The 21,383-nt window shown below is 41.7% G+C and overlaps 1 protein-coding gene across 7 annotated transcripts in view; it reads right to left on the bottom strand.

The window, feature by feature from the left end:
* The window catches only part of LOC126407646 (membrane-associated guanylate kinase, WW and PDZ domain-containing protein 2-like), a 107,126-nt gene that overhangs the window by 59,284 nt on the left and 26,459 nt on the right, over window positions 1-21,383 (bottom strand). For 5 of the 7 annotated variants that reach the window (XM_050072727.1, XM_050072728.1, XM_050072732.1 and 2 more), the window contains exon 2: window positions 14,949-15,065. In XM_050072727.1, coding sequence (XP_049928684.1) covers window positions 14,949-15,065 — 117 coding nt within the window. Of the gene's footprint in view, window positions 1-4,511; window positions 4,610-14,948; window positions 15,066-17,210; window positions 17,521-21,383 lie in introns of those variants that run through there. The other 2 variants (XM_050072729.1, XM_050072731.1) reach the window with 2 other exon arrangements.

The raw sequence follows: 21,383 nt of genomic DNA, 5'->3' as shown, positions 1-21,383 counted from the left end.
TCTTAAGGTTTTATTTGTCTTTTCAAAAATTTAAATATGTCTAAAAATACACATAAACATCAATCCAACATTCTACATGCTACATTGCAGGCAACTGGACTTGCTCACCTCTAAACCAAGAGGGTTTTTCAGCTGTAGCTGACTGGTGAGGAGTCAGGACTGACAAGGCCTCTTGGATTAGAGATGAAATTGCATTACATCACAAGGTATAATAAATATCTACCCCACCCCCTGAGTTGACTCATCATTTCTCTGACTCAGTTACATACTAACATTTTACAGTATGAGCTTCGTACATATAGTCTATATTTGGTGGGTGTTTTATTGAATTGCATTATATTATCGGGCGTTTCTGGTATTTTGTCCCCACTTCATATACACACAGTGCCTGGCAAAGTGCCACCATAGGGTACCAAGGATACTATCATCTTACATTTACTGAAATAAAAAAACTACATGAAGAAGCTTCACAGTCCAGCACAATGGGGCCCATTACATGAACTGTACTGCATGTTAAAATAAAACATAAGTCTTAAGGGGACCATTCATCTCGTGTGTAGTGCTACTCTGAATACCGTAGCAGCTCAGCCAGCCAGGCGGGGCTGGTCGCCTTCCACTGGGTACAGCTATTGATCTGTAAGATCAGAATGAAATTATTCTGCTGCCCACACCAGAGTAGGCAGAGCCTGCTGGAATACTGATGACCTGCCAATGGCCCTCTCCCACAGCTTCCTTCACTGGACACACCAACAGAGCAGAAAGAGAGAGGGAGAGACAGCATCTTGTTGGATCTGAGCTGGGAATATTGATCGACTATCTGGCCTTGAGATAGGCATATAGGCCGACTGTTCCTCTTTTCTTTCTTCCGTCCTTTTCATACATTGCTACTCATAGCAGCTGAACACATTACCTGTTTTTCTCCCTTGCTCTCTGCTCTTACTTCTCCCTTTCCCTTGGCAACACCCACGAAATAACTGTAAAGTAGACCTTTTTTATTAAAACGAACACTGTCCCCAGCAAAATCCATACTCTGTTCCTTCTGCCCCCATTGCTACCTTCCTTTCTCTGTATCTATCTTTAACCTTACCAACTTTTCTTTTCTAATCCTCAAAACACCCAGGTAGAGGCCGAATTGATGCAAATACAATCCATAATTTATGAAGCCCTGTAGATGAAGGCTGAAATGTCTTCAGCTCAGTACAGCAGATTTTCTCATTATATTTTTTTGTACATACATAGTAGGGCTGGGGGATATGGAGAAAATCAAATATCACAATATTTTTGACAAAATACCTCTATATCAATACAACAATATCAATATGGTATTGTAGGGTTGGCGATTCATGCTTTCACAATATATTTACACAAAAATATTTTTGATAAATTCTCATCAGTAGTGTGAATATAATGACTAAGTTGGTAAAAGCAAATAATAGAACAGCTAGAATAGTCTGGTAAGTTCAGAAAATTGCATCACTTCACTGTAATGGAGACTTTAAAACCAGGAAAAGACAACACTTAGGACATTACGATATCCAAAATCTAGGACTATATCTAGTCTTGTATCATGATTTCGATTATAATATCAATATACTGCCTAGCTCTAATACCGAGCCACAAAAACTCATCAGCAGAGCTTTAATAAATAAGTTGAACAAAGAAGGACAAGCTGCACAGGTGCTCAAATTAAAAAATGGCAGCAGACTGTACTGAGAGGAGGCAGCGACGCTTCCCCTGAGCCAAACACACTGCTGCTGACTATTGATTGGATGTCGTGCTCTCGCTAATAAAGGATAAAGTTGGCTGTGAGCCAAAAATGGTCTTTGCATTGCAATCAGCCAGTGTAGACAAACCTCTCAGAGGTGACGCTGCGAGTAGGAGTATGAGTGCCATAGAGATTTATGGCTTAAATTACTTAAATCCATAACAGCACGGAAAAGCTTCGGAGCTGCCACGTTAGGGGTTGAAGACATTCTCTGCCTCAAACCATGACGACTGAGCGCTACAGAATATTTTCATGTTGGTGGGAGTGTGTGTGAGAGGGGAAAAAAAGGGAAAGAGATTACATAGAACCATAACAAGGAAATTCCATTTGGAGGAAAAGCTAAAATAGCTGATATACTGAAATAACTCAGCTGGGTGTCAGACGATAAGAGGACAAAGACCTTTACTAAATAATAGAGTGGCAGAAGAGTGGCAAGCAGAGAAAAACAGAAAGAGGCAGTGAGAAGAGAAAAGGCACAATTGGTTAACCTCACTGTGTATCCACAGAGGCCAGCGATTGAGTTGGAGAATGTGCACGAGTATTCATACGTATGTTTGTATAATTAGACAGGAAGTCACCAAGTGGGAGAAGCGGAGCGGGGGAGATTCAGAGCTAAAAATAGACTATCGATGGACTGATTATCATAATAAAGCGTGGGGGAAGGTGGTCTCTGCCGTCTCAGTGAGTATGTGTGGGAACAGGGAGGAGGATGTGTGGAGGACCAAGTGTGTCTTTCATATTAACAGTTAATAATTAATCTGTAGACACAGAGTCATAGGTATCATTGTGTCCTCTAGAGTTTTGAGATTCACAGTTGACAAAACGACTCCTACAGTATTTGTACTTATAATAGCTGAACAATTGTACATTAATTGGACTGAGTAACTAACCCAGATAAGAAAAACTGGATACACATGGTCCCACCTGAGCTTCCAGTTCTGTGTCTCAATACGCTCATATATGAATTGTGTTTGTCTCACAAACCCCTCTTGGTTTCAGCGTATCATCCATCAGAGCCATCAGGCTGCTTTGGGAGTTTGAGGGAATTTGTTACAGAGACAGAGGTAACACCAAATCTAAGAGTAACTAAAAATATTCTCTAAAAGGTGAACAAGCGTCACGCTCTTTCACAATAATCCCCAGGTGGACTGGATGAGGAGGATTCAAACACAAGGCTGCTACAGATCTGATAGCACACCTGTCCTCTGGGCTTAATGTATGTAACCTAAAATGCTGCACATGGTAGAAAGAGACGCATTTATCTTCTGAATGCATGTCTTGTGTCTACATGCTGCAACTCTTTAACTGTGCTGGATGCTTTGGTAGGTCCATCACTACATGTGCCTTAAAACACAAATTTGTATTGAACTGAAGGCTTTCAGTTTGGTATGCATTACACACTGAATGATTCGTTAAAAATACTATTACATTTGGAAAATAAATTATACAGTTTAACCTGTGTAAGATATAATGCTCTCAGTGTCACTGCGCTCAACAAAGCAGTCCATGCTGTCTGCCCCTCCCATTCCAAAACCAGAACATTCTATTCCAGCGAGACACACTGGGAGCCATGCTATGCTAAGCTAGCTCACTGCGATATAGTTAGTAACACCCAACAGCACTACCAGAGCCAGAATAAGGGATTCTTCAATAACCTACAGATGTGGTGTTTAACCCCACCTTGGTTTTGCTGTGAATTATAAGGGCAATAGCGATAGAGTGGTGGATAAAAAAACAAAGATATGTCGCATCTACTACACGACAGTAGGTTACAATAGTGGGAATACTTCAAACATGTCAACCTATATATGGTGTAGCATATGGTGACATCACCCCAGTGTGTCAACCCTAAACAAAACCAAGGAGTAACAGGAACAACACAAATACCACAAGCTAACGTTATCCCAGCAGCATTAAGGCAGCCATTCCCATCTGATTCAAACAGGGACAAAGAAACCACTGCAGTGATTGGTAATGTCACATTTACCGCCGCAGATATGAAACCCTACTCTGTATATAAGCTTTACAAACATGTTTAATGTCTAATTGAGTCCCATTACAAAAAATAAAGGATTTTAAAAATAAAGGATATTTCTACTTTATTGCTGTATCGAAATCATATCGAACCATGACACCACTGTGTCATGTCATATTGAACTGAACTGTGAATCTTGTGGGCCATTACATCCCTAATGTGCATGTTGTGCAGCTGAGTCCAAACCATTCTTAAATTCCAGTAAAGATCCCAAGGTGTCAAACTATTCCCCATATTTCATTACAAAATCTATAACAACAGGTATAAAATGATGCACACGACATTAAAATCTTCCTATTCAATCTAATTGTGCATTGTCTGTACAAAACTGTTATCCGATATTGAAACTACCCAAGGGGGAATACTAAGGGAACATTAGCTTTCAAGGCACAATCCTGCAACCATAGAGGAAAAAAATACAGAGACAGAATACACTGTCCTCAAAACCCTGAACTTGTTTACCCAGAATCCTTTTCAGCACAGAGCAAGCAGAGCACCACGGCAGCAAGAGAGCAGAACAGGAATGTGAGGATTGTCTGTGTTTGTTTCTCACACGACACGCGTACACACACTGCTGCTTTCTTGTTCATTAACTGTCTCAGTCTCACACCTATCTATGTATCTATGTATCTATCTATCTATCTTGTCTTCTCAAATTCCCCTCCTCTATTATCCTTTCTCTTTCTCTCGTTCCTCTTGTTTCCAATTTACCTCATTGCTCTTCCATCCATTTGTTCCACTGTTGGTGCTCTTTGTCCCCATTACTCCCTCTCTGTCTTTTTTAATCCGCTCCCTCTTCCCCTCGTTATCCTCTTCTCTTCCTTTGTCTCTCCTTCAAGCTCCGTCTCGCACTTTGGTCTCACGTCTCATTCACTCTCACCGTTCACCCTCCCTCTTCCTTTTCCTTCTTCCCGGTTCGCAGATGTGAAGTGTGACAGCGGGTCTATAGGAGAAGTATGATCGAGCACACACACACAGTCATCCTTATTTACACTACAAAGCCTGGGCTACAGATGCAGCAACGCAACATGGCAACACTCTGACAGGAGCGTTTGCTGCCACAACAACACGTCAGTGCCTGGCAACGCTGCCTTGCCATGGTAACAAGCGAACATCTACATTAGCTGTGGAAAAATAATATTTATGTCAGATGTGACACTCGGCTGTTTTGCATACACAGCCGTTTTACTAGTTACAGTCTCAGGGGTCCTCAGCTTGAGACCTTTTGCTCTGCAGAGCTGCAGGTCTGTGCTTCCTCGCACTTCATCCATCAATTACTGTCACAGCTTGGCCACTGAGACTCGCACCTGGTTACCTCAGAGTAATTCAGCTGGAGTTTAAGCGGACAGGTTTGACTCCAATGGGGGCTGCAGGCTGCGAGGACTGGGGGACTTGGATTTCGCTCTCTAGTGTAAATCATTCTCGGGACAGATGTAAGATTGGGCTGCTCCCTCAGTTACAGATGCACCGAGATTTGGAGTTAAAAGCAGATTGTTGCGCTACCCACAGTGTTCCACTGTACCCATAATCAGAGACAGAGTTTCAAAGCTTTGAACAGTGATGAGCTTGATGAAGGCCTACTGCAAACAAGATCTGGTCATCCAGTTCACATATAGTCATTTCTATTAAAGCCTGTAATATATGTCAGTGTATATTAGGTTTAATTTATATTTGCTTGTTAAAATACAAAGTTTTGAGATATATGCTTATTTGCCGTAAGTTCAATAAGAAGATTCACACCACTCTCATGTCTGTGTGGTAAGTATAAGTGCTTACTATAACAGTGGAGACAAGGGGACAGCTGGATTGTCTCTGTCCAAAGGTCACAAAATCTGCTTAGAAACTCCTCTAAAACTCACTAATTAACACAGATCTCATTTGTTTAATCCATACAAAGTAAAATGAAAAAAGAACAAGTCCTAGTGTCATAGGGGGTTATGTGCCAGGCTATTTCTTGGCTGGGAACAGTTGCCAGGCAACCAACAAAGACTCCAGCACTGGGTTGTATGTGTAAGTTCTAGGGTGTAAAGTTAACACTAGAGGCTTAGTGACTACCAGTTAGTTCAATCAGCTGCTAAAGTTAGTTGCATCATGACTTCTTGGGCATAACCTCACTAGTTTAGACATGAAGTCATAGAGTTTCATTGTCATGGTTACCGTGCAGATTAGCTCTCTGGTTGGCATGAGCACCGTAGCACATTGCAGTAAGCTAGATCGATACTGAAATATCATGTCAATAAATTAGGTCTCTACTGGGTTAAGGGCCGTCCATACCAAGAATCATAACTACACTGATAACAATGGCGATACGAGCATCCACACTAATGAACAATAACGTCCTGTAAAGACGATCCTTTACTATGTGGCAGAAAACCTGCTGTTTTACCATTACTGACTTTTCTGTGACATTTTATGATTTACACCTACCCTTGGGGCATGTACAACTATTTAGATGTTATTTAGAGTTATGTTGTAAATTATCTCTGTGGTGCAACTGCATTAATTTTAGTAATGCATAAATCCCAACTTACTAATAATTTACATTATAACTAGGCTAAGTTTGACATACACACAGCTGGTGAGACAGGCTACATGAAGTGACTGGTGTCGGCCAAGGACTAGACCGGCACATAACCCTCGTAACAAGGCAAGTGAGCTTTAGATGTGTTGGTAGGTGGATTACCATTGATGTTTTCCCCCGTCTCTATGTAAAATCTTGAACTATCCCTTTAACTGCAATGTTCAACCAATGGTGAAGTATTACGAGTGCTGGGCCATTTATCAAACCTTAGTAATTCAGTACAGAATTAATTGTGTCTGTTGCACCAAGCACTGAAAACTGTCAAGTAGTCTTTAGTCATTCTTTAATCAAGTGCTAAAATATTTAGTTGGCTGATTGATTAGTTGATTGACAGAAAATAATTACCAACAGCATTGACAACTGGTGTTAATTATTTTACTCATTTATCAACCAAAGGTGCCATTTAAACATTTGCTGACTTCAGTTTTTCAAATGTGAGTAAATGATGCACGACAACTTTTGAACATCTGGTAACACAAAACAAGCAATTACAAGATGTCCGCTGGGAAATTGTGACGGGCATTTTTTTCAGTTTTCTTAGATTTTGTTGACTAATTGCTTAACAAATTATTTATTTAACAAATATTTGAAATCATATTTCTGCAATGTAGTGTATTGATGTATGTTTTGAAATGTTGTATGTCCTGGTATCTGCACTCAAACTAAACCATAAAGATAATATGGTAGCCACTGTGTCAGAAGTTTTCAAACTACATCTGGCTAAACAAATCAAACAAGTTATTATACAGTCTCCTTGAATTTCAGTATTTCAGGTGAATTAACCCCACATTTTCAAATTCTTGCATATCATTTTTTTGTATTTTTACAACTACGGCTGGGCAATGAATTGATATTTTATTGATATAGTGAAATGAGACTAGACGTCTCAGATTTTGGACACTGTTATATTGTAAGTGTTGTCTTTTCCTCATTTTAAAGGCTTATTTACAGCAAAGTGATGTCATTTTCTGAACTAACTTCCAATTAAATTTTTCTAGCTGTTCTATTATTTGCCTTTACTCAGTTATTATCCTTATACTGATAATTACTTATCAAAAATGTGAATCAACCCTACAATGGTGTCGCAACATCATTATCTGGGCATTCAGTCAAAAATATCATTTTCTCCATATCGCCCAGCTTTATGTAACATTTTCCACTAAATTCAGCATATTTGGTAGTTGTTAATTTTTTGTGTTCTGCGTATTTAAGCTTGCCAACACAACCTACTGCTGTAGTGATGGCCCTGTCAATGGTTCCAGCAAAGTAATGAAATGATTAAGATAAAATATGAAGTCACTGCTTATTTACGAGGAAATGAAACATTCAGTCAACAGGAAACTTCTCCACAGAAATGAGACCTGCTAAGCACAGAGTTAATTGAGGTTATAAAAACAGCTGCATCAAGTCTGGAGTTTCTTCCATAAAATGTCTGTCTGTCAGGTTCACTAACGGCAGTAAAGACAACTGTGTTGCTCATTGGATCAGCGTCTAGCGGAGCTGGTGCCTGGGTGACATTGAGGAATTACTCCTGTACTGATGTGCATCCTGTGGTGATGGAAATCAGCCCTGATAGGCTGAAAAGCACCTTTATTAGTCCGCAGAGCTGACTGACACAGGACGACAGTGGGGGTCATGATGATGTACACACACACACACACACACACACAGAGCTGGTGTGTGGTGTTTGGTATGCAGTGTGTACAGCTGTGTGTGAGCATGTGTGTGTTTGTGTGGCGAGGCAGAGTAAACAGTCGAGCTCTCTGAGGTGTCAGCGCTTACTGACCATCACAGGACGAGCCGCTCACTGAGCACCTGGCTCATTGCTGCGCATTACTCTGATCTTTGAAGTAGCGCAGACAGAGACATGCAGCAAGCAGGGTGAGGAGGTAAAACTAGAGACGGTAACACAGATATAAAAGGCTTCAGAAGAACCTCATTTTGTCATTAGCTGCTGAGTGAGAGGATCACACGGAGGACGAGAGGGGAAAGAGATGAGACGACACCTGTCCAGAGCTTAACACGGAAAGCGCTTTGCAAACATAACCAATTCATTAATCACGTTCAATATTTGCTATTTTCATTTCATAAAATTCATATCATTCCCTTGCAGTTTCTTTCATCTGTGGAACAACATTAATCCAGTGTGCCAATCAAACTGCAGGGAGCACAGAACCACATCAAAGCATGTCAGCCAGCCCTTTAACAAGAGCAAGCCAGCAGGCAAATCACCCCTTTAAGGAGAGAGTCCCTGGGGGATGATGTATTTCTCTCTCGCTCTCTCATATAGAGGCAAGCACACACAATCTCAACAAAGATGGTGTATAATACTCATTATTTATCAGTTCAGCTGATTAAATCTAAAAAAACAAACAGAATAATCACTGCGGCAGTGTAAAAAAAACACATACATACATGAACATAGTGTGTTTTTGTGCTTTCACACAGACATACAATCAGTCTGCCACAGGAACACACACATGAGAATTTAATATTTTCTTTGTCACCACATCCAACTTCACTGTAATCATCACGACAAACATCCTCAAATAACTGCCATCACTCCTCTTCCACCCCCGTCATCATCAGTCACAGTACCAATTTAGGGTTAAAGCCCACTCACGTCCATATTAGTAACTCCAAAAAATGATACAATCAGCAATCTAAAAGAGGATTTAACATAACCAATGTGAACAAGTTCCAACTACAAAAACTACACTGAACCTACACTCTTGGTTAAACTTCAGAACACATTTTTGGATGTAAAATTCATATATTTTTCTTCAGCCAGTCAAACTGAAAATCAAACACAGATGGAGGTGGGAGAATTTGGTAGCTCACTGCAGACACAGCTCCCTTTGCTGAGGAAATCATCACACATGAATGGACTGAATGTTCACTTGGAGGTGCAAATTTTGTCCCTGTGTATTTATAGATTGTACATTTTAAGTAGCATAATGAATGAAGTCTAACTTTGCTACAACAGCGCATCAGTAACCACATTGTCCGAGCCAAGAGGACATACAAGAGTGGATTTACAATCGCCTGTGAGGAATACAAAGAACACTACAAGGCACACATTGACCAGTTATACTTGTGTTCCTTTGTTTTTAAATATCTGACTGCTTGGTGACCGCTTTTATTATTTCTACTATTGAAAGCAATTTACCTATAAAGAATGAAAGTAAACGATTTACAACAAACTATGAATATTTTTTTTTATTGCTAGTAAGCATTTTTTCAAATCCCAGTTCACACTTTGAAAGCTCTTCACACAAATGCACAACAGCACACTAATGGCCAATTCATGAGGGGATTTTTCAAAAACAAATGTACTAACAGAGCAAAAGTTTTAAAATTATTCAATTAATTTTAACTAAAGCTCAAGCATCAGCATCAGTGCCATCTGTGCATCTGCAAATGTTCGTTTCATTTAAAAAAGGCTCAGACAGAGCACTACTAATATATTTTAAAAGTATTTACAGAGAGGCACAGCTCATTGATGCTGCTGTATATACATAAATTAACCAATCACAGTAGATAACAATCTCAGATTAAAATCCTAAAGGTTTATAATAACCTTAATTTTCCTGACCATCAGGGAAGATCTCGGAAATAATTTGTGAGCAAGACCCCACAGGAAATAGATGATGAATCAGACAGATAAAGAGCTCCTCACTTGGAAAACAGGAAGAGAAGAAGTCATGTTGGTGAAAGCCAACTGAAGTACACCTGTATCTGTGACTTACTGTATTAGGTATACATACTACAGCACTACTGCGCACCCCAAACCCCTCCCAGATTGAGATGCATTTATGGATCTATATACAGTATATACCTGTTGGTACAACCTTTCTTTAGGCTGTGGTATTAATGGGAATAAAACCCTTTGAAACACGTTTACAGTGGCTGGTTTTGATTATTTGTGGCTTGAATTGAGCCATTTTGTCAAGCTGTATGATGGTACAAAGATGTGTGTGAAGCATTTTGCAAAGGAGAATTCAACAAGTCTTTTTAGCATTTGCAAAGCTAAACTGCATCTATTCAACAGACAGAACTGTGCATCAAAATCTCTGCATGCATCAAGGTTAAAAGGTGTCATTTTCCACAAATCTCCTCCCATCATCATGATAGCCATCCTCATTACTGCTATCATTATCAGCAGCATCTGTCAGCCCTATCACCATCCTAAGCATCTTGGCCATGTTCCTCATCAACATCTTTATCTGCTCCACCTCTGTCGTCTCCAGAGGAGGATTCCCTGTCGGAGGTTGCAAAGCTGCAGGGCAGCATGCGTCCAGAGCAGCGGATGTGAAGTGACAGAAGCTGCATGTATTTATAGGCTATCTGAGCAGAGAAACATGCTGCTCACTGTTGAAGCTATTTATAGAGCCTTTTACTGATGCCTCTGAGTGGTGTGTAGGGGAGGAGATGGTTCTCTGGGGAATGACTTACGAGGCTCCCTCATATCTCCCAATACCCCCATTCAGTGCACGTCCGCCCTTTTACTCCCCATGTCTCTGCTCTGCTCATCCCTCCATCCTCTTGCATCGACTCTCACCTTTCTCAATTTCCACCCTCTGTCCGCTCTCTTCTTCCTTCCCCATCTCTCCCCTGCTGATCTCCTCTTCTTAACCACCTCTCTTCCTGTCTTCTCCCCTTTTTCCATTCTCTCGTAGAGCCTTTTTGCTCATGTCCACATCCATCATCTTTCCTCCCCTCTCTCTCTTTACTGTAATACCCCCTCGCTGCTTCTCCCTTTTCCAAATCTTCTCACTACGTTATCCTCATTTCATTGTCTTGCACTCTCAGATACACTCATCAAAGAGGCACTCACTCTGTTCATATGCAGAGAGCAGAGCCATCTAAAACTCTTCACTAAATTCCTCAACAGCAGGTGCTCCGGCAAAAGCTGAAGGCGTTTTTCACACCTGCCTTGTTAAGTTCAGGTGAATCGAACCCTGGAGCGTTTACCCCCCTTTGGTGTGGTTCGTTTGGGCAGGTGTGAACATAGCAATCACACTCGGGTAAAGACCAAAACAACCGGACCGAGACCTTGTTGAAGAGATGGTCTCAATCCGGTTATGAAAAAAATCTTGTGGAAACATAATCCCATCCAACTGGAGGACACATTGTGTCTTCTTTGGATTAACCAGCTCCCGTAGCCATCACTGTGCTTGTGTGTACTTCGGCTACAAAGTGCCTACGTTTGCCCTCTATTCACATCAGGGCTAAACAGGTGTAAGCTGTGTTGAAGACTAAAGGCATACCTGATGGATGTTTGGAAATATTTTCGGCTGATGAACACATCAGAGTTCAGGAGAATTAATGCGTGCCTCATCCTAAACTCTCTTCATGTGCATCTTTTGCAACTCCAGCGCATCAACACATTATTTTCCAGCTGTAGCCACAACTCATTTTAAAACTAACGTTTTTCTGAAGTGATAAAAGCGAACAATGTAAAAGATGACTAGGGCTGAGATTAACTCACTAAGTTGTCCCTCCATTTTGAAACTGGAAAGTGGCGCTTTAATCTATTTCTGGAATAGAACCAGAGTCTGCTCTTCTTTAACTCTTTGTCTACTTCTGGTAGTTTTCCTGTTTGGAAATTCAGACCAATTGGAGAACAGTTTCCTAATGCATCACAAATTTTGGTGTACTTGTAAACACTGCCATGTGAACACAAACCACACTCATGCAACATTGTCACAAATTGGTGCCTGATTAGGACCAGAGCAAACAAACTATAGGTGTGAAAATGTCCTTAGACCTATCTTCTGAGGTGGTTACATGATCCCTGTGAATGACTTGAAACTGTTCTGGCAAATTTCTTATCTCAAAGGCTTGAGCAGACAGACTATCAAACTGTGACAATCTTATAAAATGTTTCAACCTGTAAACTGATGCCTATCTGCAGTTTTATTCCACTCACGTACCTCCCAAATTCTCCTTCTCTACCTGTCTGTTTTCTTTTGCTTGACACTTTTTGCAACTATTGATTCACTCTTACACAATCTGGTTTATCTCTTTAACTTTCATATCAGTCTGCAATCACTGTTCGTCCATATCCCAGTGAAAATGTGTGTATGTCCTCAAAGTGGCAGTCCTGCTAGTCTTGGGCATGTGTGCTTGCTGAAGTGTAAATGCATGTAAAAAAAATAAAAATAAATAAGAAAAAAAATGCAAAGACGTAAACATTCACATGCAAACACAACAGCAAACACACAGTAGACAGTCTGGAGGCAATGATACAACATGTGAATAAAGTTATTAATATCAGACGGCAAATTATCACATTCATTATTTTGGGGCGGGGGACGGCCAATCCTTGAGCCAAGTGATGTAACAGGATGCAGGAGTTGATGTCAGCATGTGAGCCTTCTAGCTGTATGCACACACACACTCACACACACACACACACACACACACACACACACACACACACACACACACACCTCCTCCTACGTCCTTCAGTGTGACAGCATGTTGTGATGCAGAGTGGCGTCTGCTTGTCAAGCTGACAGACTCGCACTGACAGCATGGTCAGAGCGCTGCAGACACGGGAGAAAAACACTGATTTTATAACGCTCCAAACCACAACAACAAACAGCCTGCCGGGCACGAGCAGCACAGCTCTCAAGATCATCATCCCTGTTTTTTAAGCTGTCTGATGCTTTGTCACTCTGATGGTTGAGCATCGCCTGCTTCTGTGTGTCTCAGACTGCCAGAAAGTGATGCAGTGAATGTATATAAGACACCCTCATATGCAGCGGAGTTGACCTGCTGACCAAAGGCAAATTAAATCAGGTCGGTGAGATTAAGACAAATCTGGGGAATCACTGTAATACCACATGTATTGAAATGTAATTCAAATATTCAGTGTCTGATTTAAAGCTGCCATGCAGGAGGTCTATGAATTGGAATTTCTATAATCTTCATTACACTGTATCAGCTTTGTTAAGTGATAGGCAGTTAATTATGGGGATGTCATTACCGCACACACATCACACAGAGTAACTGTCTTTCCGCTCTCATAAGGGGCTGGAAGGCGGCTATAATTGAAACATGGTGACAAAACTATGGTTCATGCTACCAAAAGGGGCCTGTGCCATAACAGGGCTGAGGTGTGTGAGGACCTGCAGTGTTGAACCTCAGCCAGTCCCCATCACCTCAGTCGTCACCCTGTCAGTCTGCCCTCGCTGCACTATTACACAGCCAACAGGCTGAGAAAGGTAGAAAAAAGGAGAGGGAAGGGGAAGGAGAGTGGGCCGTCTGGAGTTAAAATTGAAAGAGAGTGAAAATGTGATAGAGAGAGGTGGTGACCAAAAGAAATCAAAGAGGCAGAGAAGGAGGGAGAGGCAGGGAGAACATGAGAGAGTGCAAAGAGTGAAAGCAAAGAGATGAAGACGACAGGAGAGAGGGAGGGAGGAGAGGAAAAAGAGGGAGAGAGAGGCTCAGGAACTGTGCAGCTGTGGGAGCGTATTAAACAATCACTTCTGTGTCAGCGGCTCAACACACCGGCAGAGGACATCTAGTGTAGTAGAAGCGCTCAGCCAATGCAAAAACAACTATCACTGACGTCAAATCCTAGCGCTGCTTTCTCATAGTTCTGCACCAGAATCTGTCTGCTCACAAACAGCCAAAAGGCCAGTTGATTCAACTCAACCACATTTGCTTGCAAAACACCCAGACAGCATGACTGAAGTTATTAACCGAGGATACTACTGAAACATGTCAGACAAGCACAAAGCCCTTCAACAAACATCAAATCACAGTGCACCAATCCACATGCTGCATGAAAGGAGTAACATGTGTAGTCTGCAGAGTCAAGCATCAGAGCCGCTTCAGTCTCCAGAGAAGCTGATTCACGAGCTGCTTGGTGTATTGACAGCAGGCAGAGCTGCTGGGGACGGCATCCCTTCAATGTCAATCACGGCAATGACACAGTCCCCCAATAGGCAACAGGCACACACACTGACAACACAATGTAAGCACACACACGCACGACCACATGCAGCCGACAGGCATGAAGTGTCTGTGTGAGGATTTGTGTAAAATTTCTCACATGCAGATAAAAGAAACATCTTCCTCGTGTATCCAAGAGAGTGACGTGTTATTATCTTTGTATATTTGCGTGTGTGTGTTGTGCATGTCTAGCGTGTGCTGAAGGGGGTAGGGCGTCAAGGCAACGCAAGCCTCGAGACAAGAGGGTGGTTGCCGTGGAAACCTCAGGCTGAGAGCTCAGCAGCCGGACGATTGAAGGAAAAGAAGGAGCAATAGACGGCGAGAGACGGAGAGAAAGAGCGTGTGTGTGTGATGTAAAAACACGAGGGCAACATCCCGAGGGCAATGAGGGAAAACTACAACAGAGAAAGAGAACGAAATAGAGCTGGAGGAGGAGGAGGGAGGGTGAAATGATATCTAAGAAAGAGAGAAAGACAATGAAGAAGACAATAACAGACACACTGTGAGGCAAAGGAGAGGAGGAGATCAAAGAGGAGCAAATGAAAGATTGAAGAAGTGAGAAAAGCCAGAAGGAAGGAGAGAGGCGGGTGATGTGGACTCACAGGGAATGGTGCGGAGGTAGAGGTTGTCTCTGATGATCTGCTGGTGGTCGTGGTCCACTGAGCCCTTGGAGAAACGCAGGTTGAGGTAGTGTCGCAAATCCTTGTCAACCACCCCCCCTGAACACAAACACAGGAAGAGAGAGATTAGAGCTTGCTCTCATTTGGTGAGATGACACGCCACATGAGCCTGGAACGTGACAATTTGCTGGAGTGATAATGATATAGAAATATCTTATTGGTTTTTGTTTCGAGATTGGCAATTGATCAATGATGCAGAGTAACACTGTATTGGAAACAACTGAAAGGATTTTCCTCCCCTGGAGGAACATGCAGCCTGCCCAGTAGGCCAGTCATTACACACTCAGACAAATATAACACAATCCCAAAGTTTCCAAACATACCAAACAGGTCAGTGAAAATTTGAGGCTCCAATACAATATTATCACGATACTTTACCATACAATATTATTGCTGAAACGTGCTGTGATATGCTGAGTATTGCGATAAAATACATTGCGATATATTGCTATTTATTACCTTTTTTCATCTGTAAATTATGTCTCTGAAGGAAAACTTTGTCAACATCTGTATTATCTAATAAGATAAAGTTTTTAGTCTGTTCATCTTCATCATTTTCGATGTAGCAAAATGTATGTAGTGGACTGAAAAAGCAATTGATTTTATTATTCAAGTAGGCTACCTAAAGTTTAATTTGTATTTGTAATATTAATAATTTATATAGTAAAAAAATCGATATTTGGCAGCGTGTAACACTACGATACTGCCAAAAATATTGCGATACTATGCTGTATCGATTTTTTTCCCCCAACCCCTAATGTCTATAATATTTCAGTTTGGTGAAAGGGTGCAGCTACAGAAAATTCAATCCTTTATCTCAAGTTCTGTGCAAACATTATACTGCTTCAACAGAGAGTTGGAACAAGCTGATACAGAATGTACAGCTTATCACAACTGTCAGACAGTGAACACAAAGACTGGAGATGATTTCTAACAACCTCAAACCTCCTAAATGAGAAGTAAAGCAGGAAGAAATGTATGCTGAGGGTGTAAAAATACAAGCTTTTATGATTCAATAAGAGGCAAAATGGCTTAATCAGGTTGAAAGCTTGCACTGATTTCAAGCAATCAGCAGAGGCTACTACACATGCTGAAGTAAACACACACACACATACACACACACACAGCACATACACAGATCATGGTAATTGTATAAACCAGTGATCCCCTTGGGGCTAAATGTGTGGTGTCAGCAGGTTGGGTGACAAAGGCCTACAGAGGACAGAAGCTCACACCACCTCATCTCTGCCTGCCTCTGCTTATTATTTTCTGTACAAGCTGTCTTGCCCCTCATTAAGTCACTGAACTGAAACAGTAAAAATAATGGCAAACATAAGTGAAGGCAGAGGGCTAAGAGCAGGCCGACATATCTGTGCTGCACACAAACTGCATGATAATGTCCATGAATTGTTTCTCCTCCCTTCATCCCAAACCAAAGAAGCCCAGGAGGATGAGAGGAGGAGAAGTTATTCTCCACACAACATTCAGTATGCAAGACTATCACATCAGACAGCGGGAGGGATGAGGTTACATGCCATGCATTTACAAATGAAAAACATGTCTTCTCACTCATGCATATTCTAGCGACCTCCTGCCAAATTGACTTGACAGCGTTCGGCCTACCGGTTGAGATTAATGCAGTGCCTACTCGTCAAAGAGAACATACAGCGTACCGTCGGGGAGGAAATTCTTTATGCTGCACAGACTTTGCTGATACCTGTACCTATGTCGCTGACACAGGTGACTCTGTGATTTTGCAATAATGAAGCATTTTAGAATTGCATCTTATGTAAACTGACACCATTTTAGCGCGGCTGTAAACCACTGTGGATTGCTTCACAAACAGCAAAGCGAGGAGGAAAGGAGAAGAGAGGATAGGAGAGGAGAAGAGAGTAGAGGAGAGGAAAGGAAAGGAGAGGAGAAAGGAGGAGAGGAGAGGAGCCGGAAAACAAAGGAAGACAGGATGAAATCTTGATTAACATAATTATTACTGTCACAGTTCTCAGATTGGCAAACACTACATCATATATAGCTATGTATTTAGGCATAGGCCATATCTTTGACACATACAGATACCAACACACACATATCTATACATGCACACCAACACACACAGATGTATGTGCAGGGAGAGATGGAGAGACAGACAGACAGAGTGAGGAGAAAGGCAGTGCAGACCGGCACCTCATCAGCAGCTAGCCCAGATGTTGATAAAAGCAGTCCTTTCTCCACAGGTATACATCCACAGACAGTCTGTCCTCCGAGGCGTCCTCTAGCCTTGCAACCAACCACCGCACATCTTCTGCCGCCTCGGTGAAACCTCACTGTCCTCCCTCCTGCCTCTGCTTCTCCACCGCTGCTTCACCACAGACACACACACACAGCACCTGGCTGCAGCCAATTTTAATCCCAGAAAGGACGACGAGGATGAGGGGGAAGGGAGATGCAGAGAGACGCGGAGAGATGGAGAGAGACGACGACCGTCGGGAGAAAAGAGAGGAGAAGGAGATGTGCCAGTGGGAAGCCGGGCTCCAAACGACCTGCCAGGGGATTGGCCAGAGAGCTTCCACAGTCCTGCAGCGGCCCCTATCTGCAGCTGCTATTACTGCACTGGAGTGTTTGTGCATTTGTATGATGAATGTTTGTGTGTGGGCAAGAGACTGAGAGAGAGAGACATTGAGTTAGAGTAGAAAATAAATGTTTATGTGTGTGAAAGCATTTGTAGATGTGTGCCTGTGTCTCTGAGTGTGTGTGTGTTTGAGTGAGCGCACCCAGATGCTCCCTGACATTCCTCAAATACTCTGCGTCTCGCCCACCAGATGCTCTCCCTGTTTGACCTTGTGTAAACGTCACTGACTAGAGAGAAATACTGTGAAACGCAGCAGCAGCATATGTCACACTGAGGTTACACACACTCATAAGCACACGAAGAAAAGATGAGCTCACACAGCTGCAGACGCCAGTGATGATGATGCCTTGAGCGCCGTCTTGGGCAAGGTTTGGTCTAAATATAAGGAATAAACAAACACCAACAAGGAAACACATGCTTATGAAATGAATACTCAGCTCAGGGCACAGCTGAGTGTGAGGGAAGATGGCTGTTTTCAAAGCGGCGTTATTGGTATAGCTCTTCAAGTAAGAAAATTTTGTAACTCCATGTTAGAATTGACGCTGTAAACACCACAGTCAACTTGTTTTGTGGCTGGCCGCTTCAACAAAGCAGGAACAATTCTGGGAATGACTATTCTACAGATGTTGAAAAATTGTAGCACATCAGAGGGAAAAAGATGACAGCCACGATCAATCACAAACTCATCAAGGCAGGCAGCAATCAGTGCAGCTCAGTGAAGCATTACATCAGTTCATGCAGGTCACATAGTCTCTTGCTCCATCAACTGACCGTCAGCTGATCAAAAAAAAAAAAACACTTAAACATGGTGCCCCATTTAAGCTGTCAGCTCCACATCTCTCCCTGCAGCAGCTGCTAAACACAAATTGCTATTACTGGTGGAGCTGCTGGCGCCCCCTCCCTCCACTACAGCAGCCTTCACCTTATCAATCAACACACAATGCAATGGTACAAAGTGGGTCTCCGTGGGCTTGTCTGTTGAATTTATATGTTCAATATCTCAGAGTACATGTCTGCTCTGTACCTGCTGGGTGAGTTAACCGTGCTCCCACTGACTGTTTAGCATGCTGCTTGGATACAGATGTGGAGAAAGCAGAGTCTGTGCAATACAAACAACTGTGTAAACACTCGGGCAATAAATGGCCCTGTCTGCAGGACGGTAAACTCCAGGCCACATCCACTGAGTATGTTCAACCAGGCACAGCTTTCTCTTTTGCTATAAAAAGCACCAAGAAATTGGTTTTACAGAGAGAGAAGTACAGATGTTTGTTGGCATACTTTATATAATCTAATGCCTTTGTTTGTTGCCTATAGCAACAAAAAAGATGAAGACTTGTTAACACAGCTCTTGAATTATTGTCTATTATCAGACAGAACTGTCAACTGTCTTCAGTCTGATATTGCATCCACTCTAACTGGTCACCACTATTGTCATTACTCCTCATTGGTTTAGGTGCACCGCCTGACAACACCTGTCAACGTCTTGATAACTGCCTTAGTCCCACCCTTTGTGCTGATTGGCTTATAGAGTCCCAATGCAGTGCTCAGTAGTTGCTTTATATTTTAATAGAGAAACCGCTGTTTTGTGTCACAATGCCAGACAAATCAGTCAGCTCGGTGGAGAAGGGGGGACACAGGCAACTTGACTTACCTAAATACACCACTATACTAATGAGGAACACTGGTTCTGTGTTTCAAAGTAAATTATTTCATACTAAATATCTTTCATAACTGTGATTTGAGTATATTTACAAGAACAATGTACTAATGTACTTTAAAATGCCAACATATTATAATTATTTGATTTTTGAGGGCATTTTTGCTCTTAGTTGACAGTACACAGTATAGCTTGGAGGCAGTCAGGGAATTTAGGGCAGAAAAGCAAGAGATGGGCTATTCATATAATTAAATCCTAGCTCACAAAAGCAACTCTACCATTTGAAATGAGAGCATATCAATAAATAAATAAATAAATACACAAATCTATCCTTAACAATAGCTATTTGGTAAGGACAACAAAGTGGTGGTGAAGTTAATTTCTTGCTCACTAACACTCATAATAGCGCATTATAAAGACATGCTTTATGGCTGGAACACCCTAGTAGGTCAATCTAAGACATTAGTTTGACTAGACTGACTGGTTACTCTCCTCAGTCTTAACAGTAATCACATGCTCATGTGAGATCACCAGCAAGACCTCTAATAACAGTGCAGTTCTTCCACTAATGCCAGAAAACTGAAACCAGGAATTCACAGGCTTGTTCTGGTATTAACAACACATCAGTCAAGAGGCTGTGGTTGATTTCAATTATGATTAACAGAAACAAGTAGATCTGACATGACCTCCATCACTGTTACTTACTGCTGCTGTGGAGCTCAGGCTCTCTCTGAGCAGTCAGGCTAACAGTGCTTCCATCCCTCCACAGAGAATCTCACTTCTTTCCTCATTAATAGTCAGAAATTAGACACTAACTTTTCTTTCAACTGTATTTTTTATATTAAGGTTTTCCAAATATGGAAGGAAATGCAGCTTGTACTTCACCTCACAGTAACCACATATTGAGGAGAGTTCCTTCATTTTAATTTGTTTGATTTTGCTTGTTTCATCTAAACCACAGAATCAGCATGAGTTGAAGTTGGTGTGGATGTGTTTCTTCACATTTTTTCCAGTGTTAAATATCTGTCTATGATTAACTCAGGTGTGCCTTTTACCTTGTTAATGATGTCACTGATCTTACAGTTCCAACCGGGGGTGTATGGTTATTCAAATCTGCACTGAAACTTATGTGACAAAACAAAATCATTCGAGCTTAGCTGCGGCCATCTTATAATCAAAATTCATATGAACTGCAAAGATACACATAAAATTCAAACTTAACAAATATTACCCTTCACCAAATCTTAAATATCTAATCCTAAATTAACCAAATCCAAACTAATGTCAAGATCTTGCTCATTATTCCTCTCCTCTTTTTAACAATAAACACCTTTGCAAGGTGCTGTTCATCTTTCCAGCCTTGTAAAGACATTCACATGGATAAAGCTACAGTGCAAGAACAAGAGTGTTAAAGATGCAACATAGCAGGCCTGATAATAATACAATTTTCCTCCTGCAGGTAGATAAGTAAATTGTTAATCATGCCCTCAACGCCCTCAGCAGGTCAAGATCGCACTCCAACACCTGTCACTTATCTTGATAAGCCGTGTTCCTTGAAACTGCATCTAGCCCAATGCAAGCTAACCAGCATGCATAGTACACGCTCAGGTGGAGATGAGAGAGGAGATATTCTTTAAAGGGCCAGTGTGTAATATTTGGCATGGTTTATTGTCAATCTGAATCTGAATCTTCTACCCATTAATATGTTTATACAAGTGTATGATCGCTATAAAATAAAATTCGTTCGGTTTTCGTAGCCTTATAATTATGCTTTTATAGCAAGGGCCTTGGTTTAGGGAGGTCGCCATCTTGCGCCGCCATGTATGTACGGCAGACCGAGTGGACAATCCAGCCAGCCAGAGAACACGTTTCGCGTGTATAAATAAACCAACGAAGACAGTGGGAGGAAGGAAGGAGGAGGAGGAAACAGCAGAGAGTGTTAGTAGTTCGTCGATAGAGAGTAGTGAAAAGTTTTTTTAGTTATAAAGTTTGCGAATGGACCACACTTACCACGCAACAGGAGAGAATGAACCTGAACCGTCATCTGCGAGGAAAAGAAGACGCAACTTCA

Source organism: Epinephelus moara, chromosome 20 (assembly GCF_006386435.1).
Source record: "Epinephelus moara isolate mb chromosome 20, YSFRI_EMoa_1.0, whole genome shotgun sequence".
NCBI lineage: Eukaryota > Metazoa > Chordata > Actinopteri > Perciformes > Serranidae > Epinephelus > Epinephelus moara.
The sequence above is the reverse complement of the archived record's forward strand: the minus strand, read 5'-3'. Positions and strand labels throughout refer to the sequence as shown.